An 18,546-nucleotide genomic window follows, 5' to 3' on the forward strand; every position below is an offset into this window, starting at 1 on the left:
GTTCACTACCATTTTGTCTCAGTTTCCAAAATGTAAGCAGAAGGGGAGGAAGGTTAAGTCAGGAGCTCTCGGAAAAGCAGAAGGAGGCAAATTCAGAGAAAGCCACAAAGGGTAGACCAATTATTGCACTCCTCTACTTCAGTCTTGACAAAGAGTTGGCAGTGTCTGTGATAATGCCAGATTTATAGAAGACTTCCCAAGCCTTTAATATGTCTCAGTAAGATGGAAACAGTCCAACAAAAGTTTGCCATGGCTGAACCAAGCACAGTTTTAAATCAATAGAACTTAAGTTAATGCATCTAAGCTCCATTCTGCTGCTGGATCGTGACCTACCTTTTGCTGGATTGGGCCCCAGTGTAATGCTCTGCATGCATGTAAACCCTTTGTACTGTACATATGGTGGTTCAAAATATTGAGTGATGTGTCCGTAATTTGATGGCCATAATGTCCATTGGAATGCATGTTGCCATTATACTATTTCCTGCCAGGGACGATACTATGTGTTGCTACATAATTCATTTTTGCTGCTTCGGAACCATATTGCAAATGTGACTTTTCTTCCCTTGATGGTATTATCTTGATTGATCTATGTCTTATTTGGTCCCAAACCTTTCCAAAAGTCAATCAGCATCATTCTCCCTGACATCATTGGGCTTTGGGCCGGATCGTACATTATCATATCCTTAATTGTACAGTATTATTTTGCATGCCCGATTAAACATGTTGTGTTGCTTATGATCCTCTTTACAGTCCATGAAAAAATGTAGATTTTTGTAGATAATAAGATGCGGGAGGTGGCAATATACTGTGTACTGGGGAAATGAAATCAAGGGTTAAATAGTGGCAGGCCTAGTTGGCCCACTTACAGGATGGCAATCCAACTCTAAATTAGGACTGGAGGGACAGGGATGCATCCCTTTCCCCCATCTTGCATTTCAATATGTGAAATAGAAGCTGATGACTAATTCGTTCCTCTTACAAAAGGGGGGAAAGATTGTGCAAATCAGCACCATGGATACCTCACATATTGCTTTAAATCAGCCTTCCCCATCCTGGTGCATTCCAGATGTTTTGAACTACAATTCTCATCACCCCTTTCCATTGGCTATGCTGGCTGGGGGCTGATGGGAATTGGAGTCCAGCAACGTTTTGAGGGTTGTGGAAGGCTGTTTTAGGTGCAAGGTGCGTATAGGGGTCTGTTCCTCTGCCACAGGACTTGGAACACTGACTGGGTAGAATGTATATGCCGTGGCTATTATCACGAGCCTTCCAGCATGTCTTTGTTTTCTAATCAGTGGTGTCTTGGCCTCCAGCCCAGATTATATTTAACTTTTAGATCGAAAGTCATTGATATGGTGAAGTTGGACTATAGGTCCCAGCATCCCTGGCCATTGGTCAATATGGCTGGGGCCAATGGGAGTTGGAGTTCCAACATTATCTGTAGGGAGCCATGCTGACTATCCCTGTGGAAGACCTTTGAGGAGCAATACTGTCCCAGTTGAAGATTATGTTAAGGTTTGGATTATGAGTCTTGCCTTCAGCCACAACGAACTAGTTTAAGCAGTTATGTAAATTTGGGCTGCTTATGATGGTAGTACACCATTATGGACTTACACCATTTCATTAATTAGTCTAAAAAACACCAGGAGGGTGGCTGCTCCATCTTAGACCTTTGAGGATCAATGCTATGCAGCCCACTACTAACCAGGAGGTAGCTGACAATAAATATTTTTTAAAATAGCCAATCTGTCCAAAGGACTTGTGAATCCTATACATGTCCACTTAGAAGTAAGTCTGATTGAGTTCAATAGGATTTACTCCCAAGTAAGTATGTATAGGGTTGCAGCTTCATAACCGTGTATAAAGTAACATGCTTCTGACTAGCTGAATAAACTAGGAAGCAGCCTTCATTTGGCACCAGCTGTAGCCAGCCTTGAACCAGAGGCTTCGCTATTGGTGTATCTGAGCTCCAGCTCAGCCAAACATTGTACGTATGGGTACTGTGGCTTGCATTCTGGCACAGCAGTCGGTCATTTTCCCCACTCAGCTGTAGGAAGCAGAACTCCTGTTGTGCTTCTGAATAATTTCTTGTTTCCTTGGAGCTGTTAAAAAGCATGGGTGTCCTTGGGTCAGGAGCTGGCAACTTGATTTTCCATCAGTCATCAAAAGCAGCCAACACATTGCACACTCAGTATTATGGGCATGGTGTTGCCTAGTCTTTACTAGGCTGTGTTCATTCAGTGACTTCATCATACATAGACAGTTTAGAGGATGTTCCTCATTTGAAGGATCCTAGATGAATCCATTGAAACGTATTCTACTAGTTTAACATTGTTCTTGCTAAAGACATTGAATGTCATTCTGCTTTTCTGTAAGAGTCCCAGCCAAACTCAGGATAGTGGGTGTAGAGTAGCAACGTTGGAGTTGTGACTTAAAGCAGAACCCCTGCAATAACTGTGTTCTTTCTTCTCATTCATCGAAGGTGGTGGTCAATGCTTTGGTAGGCGCCATCCCTTCTATCATGAACGTCCTGCTTGTCTGCCTTATCTTCTGGCTCATCTTCAGCATCATGGGAGTCAACTTGTTTTCTGGGAAGTTTGGGAAATGCATTAACAACACGATAGGTGATGACCCTATGAACCAAACATTGGTCAACAACAAGAGTGATTGCCAAAACTTGAATGAGACTGGAGAGTTGTACTGGACAAAAGTGAGGGTCAACTTTGATAATGTTGGCGCAGGTTACCTGGCTCTGCTGCAAGTGGTAAGTTCACTACTACTTATGTTGTTATTAGGCAGTCACACTGACCAAAGGAATCTTAAGTCAATGTATTTATTTAGTAATAAATTCATTTATACACCCCTCTTAATTTAAACACACCCACCCCGTACAGAGTGGTTCACAAATGGTCAAATGTATAACACAGCAAAGCAAAACCGTAAGACCATCTTCAGCCTTAACAGAGTAGCAAGTCAGTAATCATGTAGACTGTTTGATGAACCAGGCACTCCCAAGACTTATTTAGCAACAACCACAGGCAAGTTCAGGGCATTAGAGAAGAGGTACGTTTTTAGCACTCAATGAAGCTGGAGTAGACATTATGACTGGAACATTATGATCTGTAGATGATTGAGTGGTTGAATCAATTTGCATAAATTTGCCTTTTGGGGAGGGCAACCCAATAGTTCTGAAGCAGGGATGGAGAACTTGTAGCCCTCCAAGGGTTGTTGAAGTCCCATGAGCTTCAACCAACATGGCCAGTGGTCAGGGATGGAAGCAGATGTTATCCAGCAACATCTGGATTCTCCACCCCATCCTTACTGGAATGCCTTTTCTAAGAACATGTATGGCACTTGAAGATTAGATAGACAGATAGATCTGTTGGCCAATTAATTGGAGGAATCCATTTAGCCATTCGAAACAGTTTGAACTGATTAATCTAACCAATGAACTGTATTAATCTTCCATGTTGTTATGCCAGTATGCCTGTTATTGGGGTAGGGTTGCACATCAATTAATTTAAGGAATTTATAAGCTACCCTTCAACACAAACAATGCAATAACAGTTAATAAACTTCAAACAGGAAGCAACAGCATTGATCCGATAAAGGAGTCTGAAACATAAAACAGTGTGGAAAATAGGATGTCCAGGGTAGAGTTCAGACAAATCTGATCCAAGAAACAGTGGGATAGAATAGCTTGAGTGAAAATCTTTTGAAGGGTCTTTCTCATACCTCCACTGCAGCCCCCCAGTTGATTCCCAAGATCTGAGGGACCCTCTGGAACAGCATGAGTTGTACATAGGAAGCGCCTTCATACAGAGTCAGGCTGTTGGCTTACACTGAGTGGTAGTGGCTCTCCAGGATTTCAGGCAAGGGTCTCTATCCCACCCATACCTGGAGATGCTAGGGTTGAACCTGGGACCTTCTGCAAGCAAAGCATGAGCTACATCCCTTCCCCAAAGGAAGACTGCAGAGGGAGGTGGAAATCAGCAGAGAGAAGCGGGGAGGGGCTTGTGTGAGTGGTTGCTCTTCATCATCCCACAATGAAATAGCTTTCCAGTGGGTGCAAGAGGTTGCAGTGGTCAGGGAAAGTCGTGTAACTGAATTTCCACTTGCACTACTACAGATCCAGGACATTTCTCCCCTCGAGCAAGTTCTCTAAATCAATAACCAGCCAGATGCCCCTGGGAAAGATGGAGATAGCCAATCCCTGTTATGTGTCCCCATCAGCAGGAACTGAGAGCTATACCACTGCCGATCATGGAGGTTTGGTTTCCCTAATTTGGCTAATGGTTGTGTATAGACTTCTCCAATGTGCCTTTATCTAACCCCTTTAAGGGGGAGGAAAAGGCCTTCTCAGCTAGTGACCTTCAGCACACAGGAATCGGCCTTGTATCATATCTGTCCATTGTTCCACCTGGCTCAGATGTTCTGGAGTACAACTCCCATCAGATAGGTTGGAGAGCACATGAGACAGAGCCTTCTTGGTGGTGGTCCTGCTAGGTGGTGGCTGGGGAAACCCAGCTAGATGGGCAGGGTATAAATAATGTTGTTGTTGTTGTTGTTGTTGAACTAACTCTCTTCCATTTAATATTCACTCAGCCTCTTCAGGCATTCAAGAGAGTCTTAAAATATTTTTACTATTGCATAAGAGAGCTTAGCATATCAGAATCGGGCACCTATTTCTCCGTATCCGCAAAATGCTTCATATTCTGCTTATTTAAGCTTCTGTTGTTTTTATCCCTCTTTGTGTGCCGCTGTGCCATGATGGCTCGGCCCTGGAATGCAACTAGTAAATATCTGGTATTAATAAATAAAGAGTTCATGAGTACAGTCAGACACTGGTCCAGGACTGAGATGACTAGTCAGGGTCAGGAGAAAAGTGGTGCAAGTCGTTTCTTAATTTGGTGGAGGGAAGGTGGTTTAAGGCAAATATGTCACCACCTGTTCCACTACCAGTTCAAATGCCTCCCCAAGTTTTTTACATGCTTTTTTATATGACCTTTGCACTCTTCAGTGAACACCGAGCAAAGGATGTTGATGAGCCTATGCTGGAAGCTGTTGTGCCCTTCCAGACATCTCTGAGCATTCAGATCACATCCTGACGTAGCTCCTACTTTGTTAGCCAATGTTAAGCCAGTGTCCCCCAGTTTGGGCATAATGGGGCACTCTGGCTTAATGCAGACCAGAAGTTGGTGTGTAATGGGAGAAATGGAAGAGAGGGTGAAGGAAGATGACTCGAGGAGCAGGACTCAGCTTCTATACTTATTCCTGGTTTATGAATCCAGAAATGATGAGTCAATCCAGGCCTGAATGTGTGTAGTAGGGGAGTTCCTACTTTCAGAAGAGAGAATTAGATTGGAGGCCCCCGTCTTCACTGCTCACACCTGGTGAACCAGATGTGCTTATTAGCTTGCATGTTGAAGACTGCAGAGCAAATATATCCCTGCTTTTTCCTGTTTCTACCCTGAAAGCAAAGCTTGCAAATGTGTGGCTTTTTGTACCGATAGAAACAGTCTCTTTTGAAAAAAGAGGGAGCATTGTGTGCTGTGTTGCAGTTTCTAACTTTCCGCTAAATTTACTAGGGCATTTCATAGATCGATGTCATGACGCACCAAATATTTCTAGACTCTGCACAATTTGAGAGCCAACCTTTTTGTTTGTTTTTCCTTACTTGCAATTAGTAATATTCAGACAGGGGACTTAAAATAGCAAAGAGCACTCTAAAGCGAAAGAGGAAGCAAAATTTGACACATGAATTTGGGAGGGCCTGCGATGGATCACCGTTTTGTGTCCCCATTAGTACTAGATGGAATTGTAGGGGGTCACAGGCCTTTTTGATGGGGAGCAATCTACCCCCTGGCATTCAGTCTAATGCATGCTATCACTGCAGTCCTCATCACTTATCACAGAACCATAGAATTGTAGGGTTGGAAGGGGACCATAAGGGCATCTAGTCCAAAGTAGGAATTGCAGCTAAATAATCACTGCCAGGTGGCCCTCCAAACTGTTTATAAACCTCAACTGAAGCAGAGTCCACCACTACCTACAGCAGTCCATACCACTGTTGAACAGCTCCTACCGTCATAAGTTTTTTCCTAATGTTTAGTTGGAAGCTCTACTTATTAGGAGGCGAGTCTCACTAAACTCAGCAGGACTTACGTCCAAGTAAACATGCTCAGGATACCGTGGTCTGTGTCTTTTGAACATGCTCCAGCCTCACCAAGGCTGCGTACACACAGTAGTTTGTTAAGCAGGTTGGGAGTTGTTGCTCTATAAAAAGCAAACTACGGTTCCCAGGACTCTTTGGGGGAAGTCATGTGCTTCAAATGTCCTTTAAATACATGGCGTGTTTGTAGGCTAAGTGAGGAATGGCTGTTCTTTGTATCTGTGATACAGCACTGCAGGCTGAGTATAACCTTGCCCCTGTTATTCAGGCCTGATCCTGCTTCTCCCTTGATGGTCACCATGCCACTAAGTTCTTCTCTATATGATTCCCCCCCCCCTTTTTTGTAGCCCCCTGTGCAACGACATACCCCTTGCTCGCCTGCCCACTTTGCAGGATGCAGAAAGGATAGAGAGATTGGAAAGAGCATTTTGGGTTCAGCCCTCCCAGTTCATTCAACTTCCTTGGGAAACGTTGGCTTTCTTTCTTCTTCATCCTCCAAGGAGACAGGGTTGCTTCGAAAGTGTGTGGGTGATGATGCCTAATGAAATTCCAGAAGTCAGAGAGGGGGCTGAGCAGGATTTCCTGTGGACATATGAAGCTGCCTTATGCTGACGCAGACCATTGGCTGGGACATGTAGCCCAGTACTGTGTGCTCAAACTGGCAGCTGCTTAGGCATATAGGTCTTGCTTAGCTCTGCTGCGTGAAGATCCTTTTATTCAAGGGGGGAGGGCTTCTTAAGACCGGAGATTGCTTTCCCCCAGGAGAAGCCTCTTGGGAGCCCTGTGCTGGTGGCAGGCGAAGCCCAGAGGCAAAAGCAGACAGAGGAATAGATGTGACTCTTGCCTTTATACAGTAAACTACAGTATAATCTTGCAAAAATCAGAGGTTTTTGCAAAAGCATTTGAGCAAGGCTGGTGAAGGTGTGGCACCAGGGAGTGGAGGTGCTGTCTGGAAAGAGTGCTAAGGGCCAGATAGAAAAGCCTAGGGGGCAACGTTCAGGCTGTGGGCCCAAGGCTCCTCACCCCTGCTTTAATGAAGGGACCAGAGGTTGAGCTGGGATCTCATGCCTGCAAAGCATATGCTGAGCTATAGCCTCTCTGTTAGGCAAGAGACCAGACCAGACTGCAGTGCATAGGAGCAAGAAACTATTCCCCATTGCACTGGGACAGACATAGTCCCAGACCATACTATTTCTCAGCTTTCCCAAACAATGTTATTGGCCTTGGAGGTAAAGTTCACAAGAGCTGAGCTTGCTGTATCAAAGTTATAGATAGCTGAGATCTAAGGTTTTGCAACCAGCTTTGGGAAGTGGTGTGATAACATAGTAGACAAGGGGGTTGTTTGTTTCCTACACAGGCAGGGACAACCACCAGCCCTATGGGGTGATTTTGGCTTGCCCACTCCCATAGCTGGCCCATTGGCCTCCTGGGCCAAAGCATAACTTGACCCCTTTCAGGCACAAACTTGAGATCACTGCCTTCCTCTGTTGCTTATCTGGTCTTGTTTTGTTTTAGTTTGATTCAGAATTAGCCACAGTCTGATGGCACATGCCTTCTATGCAATAGCCTAATCATCAGCTGTAAGCTGATGATTTTATCAGCAGTTAAGTCTCATCCCAACACACACATACACACCAGCCTATAACTAATTTCAATAGCAGACAGTATTTTAGCTGGACCTATGCCATGCAGGACAATATCACACAACACTCCCATAAAGATCTTACCACCTTCAGATCTGGTCTGTAAGTGGTTACTAATTCCCCCGTAATTTTATTTCCCTCCCAGTTACGTTTCCCACCCCTGCCTTTCACGATATCACCACTTCTTTGCAGAAGTGTCTTGCGAAGGATTCCAGAAGCCTAACTGAGCTCTGGATTATCTTACTACTAGGCTCCTCAGGAGTTGGGGGGGGGGAGAGAAGGGGAGGGGAGCTGGATGGGACAAAACAGCTTTATAATTGACAGCTCTGCCATCCACCAATGCCCTATTACCATCCGGATCAGCTCATGAACTGCAATTGTGAAGTTCAGAAATTGTCGGGTTCTTTCTTTTTCCAATGCTAAACGCCCCGTTTATAGTCCAGCTGGAATCTTGGCCAAATCATGCCCCCAGATGGGAATGCCACGCAGAGATGGAAGATTGCTTTGCCAATGGGAGAGAGCTGTGAGGAAAGATTAGAGCAATTTGGAGAGTGAGTGCTCCACAGAGCAGGCCGTTCAGCCTCTTTCTCCTCCTCCTAACCTCTTTTGGGCAAGAGAGTCGGCTTTTAAGTGGGAAGGGACTAGAAGAGGCTCAGGTTGCCACCCGCAGGATTACAGAAACATTGGGAAGCAACTATTCAACCACCTGCAAAAGGGATCAATAGTACAGGATCAAATCATCATTTGTTTCAGTGAAACAAGCTGCTGTATCGCCTCAGGCCTCTCAACCCTCCTTTTTCATATTATGAATGTCGGTTCCAAAAAGCACACTCAGGTTTTACTGAGGGAGGCTGGTGCATTAGAGGAAATGAGGCAATGCTCCTCCGACCTCAGCCAGCTTTCACGTGCCCTGCCTTCTCACTTACCGTATTTTTTGCTCTATAAGACGCACCAGACCACAAGACGCACCTAGTTTTTGGAGGAGGAAAACAAGAAAAAAAATATTCTGAATCTCAGAAGCCAGAACAGCAAGAGGGATTGCTGCGCAGTGAAAGCAGCAATCCCTCTTGCTGTTCTGGCTTCTGGGATAGCTGCGCAGCCTGCATTCGCTCCATAAGACGCACACACATTTCCCCTTACCTTTTAGGAGAGAAAAAGTGAATCTTATAGAGCAAAAAATACGGTACATCTAGTCCAGGGGGTGTCAGTACCTGTCACCTTCCTTCTCCTCCTTAGTTTCAGTGTTTCCCCTTGCGCAACTCAGCAGGGATGGGGGGATGGATGACAAAACTAGGACTGGTTGGCTCTGCCTGTCATTGGCTCTAGCTCCCCCTACTGTTGGCCTCCCAGCTCTGTCATCTACCAATACCAATGGGCATCAGCCACACAGGTAGGAATTATGTGTGCCATTACAAACCAGGGTGCTACTCAGGGCAAAGGGGACTGCCTCTCCTGTTTCCTCCCTTCTCCCTATCACACACAGACCAGTGTTTCATATTACACGTGATTACCCCAGAATTCACCCCACTGCCACCCCACCCGGTCCCAGCAAGCACAATGCTGCCTCTGACCCACGCCATGGCTGTTCAGTGGGGCAGCGAGAAGAGGACGGCAGCCTTCTCTGAACTTTCTTGAGCTAACTTGTCTTAGGATCTAAGCCACTGCCTGTTAAGTTAAAAGCTTGCTGTAATGGTTCTAGGGGTTGCTCGTGCGTAAGTTGCCGCCACTCCTGGCTAGGTTGCCTGGTTGAACCCTTTCTGTCTGGACAGCCCTACAATTTGTGACTGTCTCAGTCGCTGGCAGAATCCGTCAGTGGGTGTTTCTTGAACTTCTTCCAGCAAAGAGGTTCTTTGACGCCTAGTCTCCTCCTACTCTCCCTGCGCGGAAGTCTTCTGCGCAGGGAGGGTGTGGGCAGCGGAGGACCCGTGCTCTCCCCGCTGGTCTCCGGCGAGGAGTTCTGGAGCCTCCTCTCCGATTCCCCCATCTGCCCCCCTTCTCCACTGGTGTTACGCTGATTTCCTTCCCCAGCAGATGGGCTGCCTCTCTCCCTACTGGGACCCTCTCCGGCATCCCTCTGGAGCCTTCCCTCTGCCTCTGGCTCCGATGGCAGTTCCCTGACACTTGTTTTCAGTCATTAAACAAGCGTCCCCCATAATAGAAGGCAACCTGCTCAATAGCTAACTCTGTTCCTTTACATAAGCCCAAATTCATGGGGTGGTTTGGTTTTTCTTATTGTACTAACAGTGAAAAATATTTTTTCCCACATAATAGTGCAAATAAGGTACAAAGCTACAAAGTAGCCATTAACGCAAATGCATATTATGATTGTCTTAATTACATGCATTGCTTTTTCTTTTTCCTAGGCAACTTTTAAAGGTTGGATGGAAATTATGTATGCTGCGGTGGATTCACGAGAGGTGGGCTTCTCAGATAAAGGACTTTTGTCTACTAACGTCTTGCATTATTTTATGTCTTTGTATGGTGTTTGAACCAGTGTCTCCTGATTGCCGGTAATGTACACAATCTACTGGGAAGTTCTCCTGCAAAGCCCCCATCAAAATAAATGGGAGCTGCACAGAAAAGCCAAGGTGACTCATTCTGAGCGCCCTACATTGTACTAAAATGGGAGCTTCATGAGTGATGCCCATTGATTAGGCTTGTGCAGAAGATTTTTCCAGTGAATCATTCTCACTTCTGCTCATGTTTTAGCATCAATTTGGACTTTTCTTCTTATACTAAATTTTTTTTGATGATGTGTGTTATTTAGTTTACTACTTAATCATGCTTTAATTGGCAACTAGAAACACCAAAGTCCCTCCCTTGATAATGGATAAAAAGATCTTGCAAAAATGTAGTGAGCCTTGAAATTTCAACTATTTTAGCCATTAACTCTTTTTTTAACAGAAGAGACACATTAAATGCAATTAGCCCCGTCGAAAGAAATAGCCATCAAGCGAACGTAATTAAAACTCAGTTCTCACAACAAATGTGCATACACGCATCATGTGGAGATAGTAATGCCCACTGGCTCAGGCCCTCCACCAACTCCCAAATGAAGGTCGAGACATTCATGATGAGCAAATACTGTCATCTGAAAATAAGTTTTTTAAGGAATTCTTTTCAGATTATTGTAGGCTATGCAGTAGGTGAGGCTTGGTATCCACCTAGCAGCCAAATAATTTCTCTGAGCTGCATAGAATGTGTTGTGCATTTCAAAGGAGGAAACACACACCTTGGTTTTAGTTTAGGATGCCAGTGAACATTCATCACCCTTTCTTTGTTTTCTCCATTTTTTTTTTTTTTTTTTTTTTTTTTGCAGCGTGAGGAGCAGCCCGTCTGGGAATATAACTTGTACATGTACCTCTACTTTGTGATCTTTATCATCTTTGGCTCCTTCTTCACTCTGAATCTCTTCATCGGTGTTATCATTGACAATTTCAATCAGCAAAAGAAAAAGATAAGTAACACCTTGTCGACCAGGCAGCCGTGAGTTGTGGAAGTGGGGCAGGGATGTCCATAGCTCAGTGGTGGACCACAGACTTTGCCCAATATCCAATCCCTGCCGTCTCTAGTTGGAAGCATCAGGTAGCAGGTAGACCTCCGCCTGAAAGACACAAGAGCCCTGCAGCTTGGTCAGGCCAATGACCCATCTAGTCCAACATCCCCTTCTTACATTGGCCAACCAGATGCCCATTATGAGAAGCCTGAAAGCAGGACCTGAGTGAGCAATGGTACAAGACTGCCAGGACAGTGATTGGGTAGGGTTCCTCCTCCCCTTGTGATCTGGTTAATTCTTAGAGGCCAGAGTAGTTGTCCATCCAGCCATGATGGTCTACTTCAACCAGCCATGGCTCTCCAGAGTCTCCTCCTTCTCCCTGATCCTTCTAGCTAGAGATGTCAGAGATTGAACCTGAGGGCACCTTCTGTGTGCAGTGCAAGTGTTCTGCCATTGAGCTGTGTTTTCATTCAGTCTTCTTAAGTCCCTCACTGAACTTCACAGCCAGTCACCTGTTTTCATTCAACTGCTGGTCAATATGTTGTGATGCGCCTATTCCCAAACAAAATACTCAGAAGGGAAAAGACAAAGTCAGTGAGCAGGATCTCCTGAAGTTTGCACAAATGACCAAAGAGGACCACAAAAAAAGGAAAGGAAAGAGGTTATATAAGTACTTCCATTGTGCAAAACGGTAACAATGAAAGGATGGAGGAAATGCAATCAAGCACTCAGCTATTTGTATGTAGCTATTCCAGAATTGAAATAAACATGGAAATCTTGTGGCCAGTCCATAGTCCAAGCCATACTACCCTGAGCTCCTTGGAGAACAGCTGGCATAAAAATGCAATAAATAAATCACTGCTGAGAAACAATGAATTCTAATCTGGTTCTGAAAAATGCTGGCCCAATAATCCGTATCAGTTCCTCCTCTTAGGATGGAGGGATGAATCTGTCAGTTTTGGTTTTTCTCCCTTTCTGTTTTCTAGTCTAACATTCAGTTCACCAAATTTCCCATATGTTTGCAATTTCCATACCGCCCCCGTCAAGTCCTCATGAAAATTCATCAGCATTTTGCCATTCATTTCTCCTAATGTGGGGCGTATGGGGTGTTAGGGGAGGGGTAGTAAGTCTGGTGGGGGACATGTCCTTCCTTCTGTGGTCCCTACCCTGCACTTAGAGAAGAAAAACCCTTATCTTAAGCCTCTTCTGCCTTGTGGGATGTATTCAGGAGAAGAAAAGGCGAAGGAGTAAACCCAAAACAAATCTGGAGTGGAGTCCCTAAGATGCTTAGATGGCGTCTTCTATATCTCCTTTTGGCATTTCCTACAGCCAAGCTGGTGTCAAACGTCTTGCTCTGCTTTCCTTTGGACCACACCAACACGGCCGAGAGGGGGGTCCTGTCATCTGGGCAGCTCAGGACCTCCATACACACTGCCTAGGCTTGTGCTTCAGAGCAGCCTCTTCATTGCTGCTGATGCAGCAGTTTGACTTCACCCCAGAGGCGCAAACCATTTTCTCTTGCCAGATAGATGCCAGCATCAATCTCCTAATGTGCATATTTTGTATTCAATTTAGCCTTCCGGCAATATTTCCCTTAATACAATGCGTTTTTGTGTATTATTTTCACCAATAATGTGCATTTTTATGTGCACTTCCTTCTCATACACCCATTTTTGGGGCTGGAGAACTGCATTTCAAAATTTAGAGAAGTTTCTTGAAGGAAAGCTGTGCTAGAGTTTATGTATTGCTCTGGGAAGTGCGATTTAGTCACAGACTAACCCCTCTGGTGATATTTCTCGTGGAATTTCATGGTCATCCGCTGGCTGATAACTGATAAGGCAGACAGCACTTCTTCAATTCCATGGAGCTGTTGAATTTTGGTAGGATCAATATCTCAGTAAAAATGATTAACAAATTTTCTTCGGCATACCTACACACAGTTTTAATTCTTACTGAAATATAATTAGATAGCTTAATGATTGCTACCAGGAATGGAGGGGAAGGAAGGGAAGGAAATGGAGACCTTCAGTCATTAAAAATGGTTTTGCTTTCCACAAACAGCCATTTCTGCCATCCAAATTAATGTTAGTTTTATCTCCCTATACTTAGGTGGACAAGACATCTTTATGACGGAGGAACAGAAAAAATATTACAATGCCATGAAAAAACTGGGATCCAAGAAACCCCAAAAACCCATCCCACGACCAGTGGTGAGGCATTCTGTGGATTTCTTTAGTTGATACCAACTGACCCCTTCAAAAAAATGTCCACCAGAATTGTATCCATTGTAGTTATTTATATTTTACACATATTTTTACACAAGCATTCTGTCATATTTCTAGAGAGGTTTATAGCACCAATCAGGGGAAAAAATAGTTTGTAAATTGAGCTCTATTAAAATATTTTGGAGTTTTCCCATTGACTTGAATGGAAAGTGTTTGGGATAGGGCGCTCTGCCAGGCAAAAACATGATGCTATTCTTCCATTCCAAAGAATGCTTTGGACCAACACAGACCCCCCTCTGAGGGTCTTCTGGTGGTTCCCCCACTGCAAGAAGTGAAGTTACAGGGAACCAGGCAGAGGGCCTTCTCGGTGGTGGCGCCCACCCTGTGGAACGCCCTCCCACCAGATGTCAAGGAAATAAACAACTATCTGACTTTTAGAAGACATCTGAAGGCAGCCCTGTACTGGGAAGTTTTTAATGTTGGATGTTTTATATGTGCTGTGGGCCGCCCAGAGTGCTGGGGAGGCCCAGCCAGACGGGTGGGGTATTGGTATTATCATCATCATCATCATCAAATTGCATGGTAGGGTTGTCCACCCTGTGACCTGCCACCTCTGGGGCCAACAACTGCTTCAACCAACAAATATTTGAGGCAGCTGCTAGGACCACAGTCCTCCTGACCACTGCCACACTTTCAAATGGTGCTGTGCAAGTGTGAACACTTACAGGAGCTGGTGACAAGGAGGGTTGGTGCTGCAGACCTGGCCTCTGGCAGGGGCACAACTACCATGTACCAGAACAGAGAGCGGGTAGGGAAAGAACACCAGCAGAAGCGCTGAACTGGCTCCACCAGGGCTCCCGAACTGCCTGATGTCGCTGCCGCTCAACCCTGACCCTGCACAGTCCCTAGACTTGCCAGTTATACTGTTGTCAGGAGCCCACCACTGTGTGCCTAGGTGCCCCTCCCTGCCGGCCACTGCTGAACACCCAAACTGCATAAAAGTTCCATTTCAGGCCCAAATAGGTGCAAACATATGGCACTATCTGAGTTGGCTGCTTTGATCTATTGCAGTAGTTTGCATAAGCTCATCCCCAGTGCCCCGTACCCTATAAAAAAGCATTATTCAGAGAAGTGGTTTGCACGACTCACTAATAATGACACAATAAAATTCAAAACAGTAACAGTTAATTGCAGATTTATTCAAAATCCAATCAAAACTATTCAGTTTAACTGATGAGCTTGATTCAGGGATACTAGCTTTTCGAAGTCTGATAGTCATTTGTACCTCCAGCAGTGCCTGCCCCCACCCCCACTCCCTTATCTCTTGGTAACGCCCTAGGTAACCCACCACCACCACTGATCTAACATGCCTTTCTAATATCTTCCAGAACAAGTATCAAGGCTTCATTTTTGATGCTGTCTTGAATCAAGCCTTTGATGTCTGCATCATGCTCCTCATCTGCCTCAACATGGTCACCATGATGGTGGAAACGGATGACCAGAGCCCAGAAAAAGTGAACATCCTTTACAAAATCAACATGGTCTTTGTTGCCATCTTCACTGCAGAGTGCATCTTGAAAATGGTGGCTCTGCGGCACTACTATTTCACCAACGGGTGGAACATTTTTGATTTTGTCGTCGTAATTCTATCAATAGTGGGTAAGTCAAACCCTCAACAAATTTGGAGTGGTGGATTTGCCTAGTTCCAGTTACAGATAGGTAGCCGTGTTGGTCTGCCATAGTCAAAACAAAAAAAAAAATTCCTTCCAGTAGCACCTTAAAGACCAACTAAGTTAGTTCTTGGTATGAGCTTGCGTGTGCATGCACACTTCTTCAGATACTTCTTCAGTGTATCTGAAGAAGTGTGCATGCACATGAAAGCTCATACCAAGAACTAACTTAGTTGGTCTTTAAGGTGCTACTGGAAGGAATTTTTTTTGGATTTGCCTAGATCCATGTGGCCTGATTGGCTTCAGGGGTTAACCACATGTGAATATTTCTTGGGAGCAGTGGCACATTGGAGCATGCTGACTCGTCTTTGGCCTACTCGAGTGTGTCTGCAGCACATCTGTATAGCAGTTCATGGCCTCTGGGCTGAACCCATGGTGCAGAAGGCCCACCTGTGCTGTTGGTTTCCTCTGCAGCGTTTTAGATCACAGGTTACTCAACAGGATGAATGTAAGTGAGCCATGAGCTGGCTACCAATGTCTATTAGTCATACTGGCTATACGCTGCCTCCAGGATCAGAAAGCAGTATGCTGGGAAAGAACAGTGGGAGAGGGCTATGCTTATGCCCTGCTTATGGCCTGGCCACTGTAGGAAGGAGGATGCTGGCTTAAATAGACCCTTGGTCTGATCCAGGGGGACTCATCTTGGGTTTATGAACAAGCTACCTGGTATCCAAAGGCCAATGTGATGAGATGCCCCTGCATGTGTGTATCAAGGCCCCCCCCCAAGGAAGGAAAGAAGGGATGCAAGAGCTCAACTGAGCTCTGTGCGGATCCTTACTCGCATATTCAATTGAGCTTCAGCAGGGATGTCCCATGCCCTTAATTGGTAAACCCGAGATGCTACTTTCAACCAAAACACCTTTGCTAGTTCACTAACTGGTTATTCCCTTTCCCTCCAAGGCTCTGTACTTTCTGACATCATCCAGAAATACTTCTTCTCCCCTACCCTCTTCAGAGTCATTCGCTTGGCTCGGATTGGCCGGATCCTGAGACTTATAAGAGGGGCCAAAGGAATCCGAACTCTTCTCTTTGCCTTAATGATGTCCCTCCCTGCGTTGTTCAACATCGGCCTCCTGCTTTTCCTGGTCATGTTCATTTACGCCATTTTCGGCATGGCCAACTTTGCCTACGTCAAGCAAGAGCATGGGATCGACGACATGTTCAACTTCCAGACGTTTCCCAACAGCATGCTCTGTCTCTTCCAAATCACTACATCCGCCGGCTGGGATGGTCTTCTCAGCCCCATTTTGAACACCGGGCCGCCATATTGTGATCCAAGCCATATCAACACAAATGGCTCGAGGGGAAACTGTGGCAGCCCCGCAGTGGGAATTCTGTTCTTTGTTACTTATATCATTATATCCTTTCTCATTGTTGTAAACATGTACATAGCTATTATTTTAGAGAACTTCAGTGTCGCTACTGAAGAGAGCACAGAGCCTCTAAGCGAGGACGACTTTGATATGTTTTATGAAATATGGGAGAAATTTGACCCCGAAGCCACTCAGTTTATTGAGTACGCCGCGCTTTCCAACTTCGCGGACGCTCTGTCAGAACCTTTACGCATTGCGAAACCAAATAAGATCAAGCTCATAGCTATGGACCTCCCCATGGTGAGTGGGGACAGGATCCATTGCTTAGATATTTTGTTTGCTTTCACCAAAAGAGTGCTGGGGGAGTCTGGGGAGATGGACGCCCTCAAGATACAGATGGAGGAGAAATTCATGGCTGCCAACCCCTCGAAGATTTCTTATGAACCCATCACAACCACGCTCAGGCGGAAACAGGAAGAAATTTCTGCCATCGTTATTCAGAGAGCCTACAGGAGCCATCTCTTCCAACGCTCCCTCAAGCAGGCCTCCTTCCTATACCGCCAAAAAGCCTGCCACCTAGGGGAGGACGCTCCCGAGAGGGAAGGCCTCATCGCGTTCATGATGAGCGAGAACTACGGGAGGCCGATAAACAAGTCAGAAACTCTGTCCACCACCTCCTTCCCTCCTTCCTACGACAGCGTCACCAGGGGCACCAGCGACAACTTCCAGCTAAGGTTGACCGACTCTAGCAAAAGCGACGAGCATCTAGACGACCAGCTGTCGCCCGACAGAGACAAAGAGTCGATGGTTTAAAAAAATATTTATGAGTTTTTTCATTTAGGACACTTTAAGAATATTGTTTACAGAATGTAACCACACAACAGTTGAAGCAGCCTTGTTAAACATTAGTTGCAAAGGACGCAGGAAGGGAGGTCAGCCCTGAAGCAGGGTATGTCAAGGCGTTGGCAGACGTCTAACCTTTGACCCTTCTCTTTCCAACTTTGCTCAATGTTTATATTTCTATATGCACAGGGAGGGGCTGGGGAGGGGGCCGGGGGGTTCCAGCACAAGGTCCTGGGGCTGTCCTAGCAGTGGTGTGTTTATGGAGACGCTAGACTGTAACACAGTAAGTACTTTATAACTATACACAGATAAAACCTGACCGCATACTTTTCATTTTAAGGTCTTACTTATATTAGTGCGTTTACTTACGGCAATGTATGACCTTGCATTCTATAATAAGAGAGTGAGGGCGAAGAGAAAGAGAGAGAGAGAGATGGGCGGAGGAATCACGTAGCTCCCGTAGCAGCAATGTAACACTTATTGTATATGTTGTGAATGGTCTTTCATAAATTTATTATATTTGATATTTTTTTACTTAAAATATATATAAATATATATATATAAATATAAATATAAAATTGTCTCCTTTTCCACGGAGATGGATGATGCTAACGCTCTACGTGATGAACTAGGAACCAGAGATGCCGCCCCCCCAAAAAAAAAAAAATGACGGGAGTTGCTTGCCGAGAAAATTAGGTTGCAAGGCAAAATACTGAGTCAGCAACATTTCTAACCTTGTATTACCACAGAGACACCCGCCTGGAATCATCAGCCGCTTCCTGGCAGTTGATAACCAAGGGAGCGCAGAAGGAAGGAAGTGACGTCAGATAAAGCAAGACATGGGTTGCATTTTATTTTTATTTTTGTTCTATCCTGCAGGATATTAGACACTAATGGATTCTGCTTGTAAACCTGCCAATAAAAGCACTATTTTTTTACCATGCATCAAGAATCTGCTTTGCTTCCAGCAAGGGAGCTGCTCCGACTCCTTTTCTATATATATAAAGGCTCCTGGCTTTTGAAAGATGTCCCCCTCGCCCCCAAAAACGCAGCACCATGCGGCCCAGACGCTGTCAAAGTGACCGGCTGCTGGGATCTGTTTTCACCGATAATTCCGTTTCAAG

The 18,546-nt window shown here is 45.2% G+C and overlaps 2 protein-coding genes and 1 long non-coding RNA gene across 10 annotated transcripts in view; 2 read left to right on the forward strand and 1 right to left on the reverse strand.

The window, feature by feature from the left end:
* Positions 1-18,360, forward strand: part of LOC310827663 (sodium channel protein type 5 subunit alpha-like) — a 307,589-nt gene extending 289,229 nt beyond the window's left edge. For all 8 annotated transcript variants that reach the window (XM_083703903.1, XM_083703902.1, XM_083703904.1 and 5 more), the window contains 6 exons: positions 2,483-2,764; positions 10,179-10,232; positions 11,135-11,276; positions 13,421-13,521; positions 14,925-15,195; positions 16,167-18,360. In XM_083703903.1, the coding sequence (XP_083560029.1) occupies positions 2,483-2,764; positions 10,179-10,232; positions 11,135-11,276; positions 13,421-13,521; positions 14,925-15,195; positions 16,167-17,392 (2,076 nt within the window). In that variant the 3' untranslated portion in view covers positions 17,393-18,360. The remainder of the gene's footprint in view (positions 1-2,482; positions 2,765-10,178; positions 10,233-11,134; positions 11,277-13,420; positions 13,522-14,924; positions 15,196-16,166) is intronic.
* LOC310827694 (uncharacterized protein) overlaps positions 1-18,546 on the forward strand; it is a 940,809-nt gene that overhangs the window by 739,101 nt on the left and 183,162 nt on the right. The window lies entirely within an intron of this gene.
* LOC310827908 overlaps positions 1-18,546 on the reverse strand; it is a 102,047-nt gene that overhangs the window by 19,352 nt on the left and 64,149 nt on the right. The window lies entirely within an intron of this gene.

The sequence above is a fragment of the Podarcis gaigeae genome (assembly GCF_964106915.1).
Source record: "Podarcis gaigeae genome assembly, chromosome: 12".
Lineage (NCBI taxonomy): Eukaryota > Metazoa > Chordata > Lepidosauria > Squamata > Lacertidae > Podarcis > Podarcis gaigeae.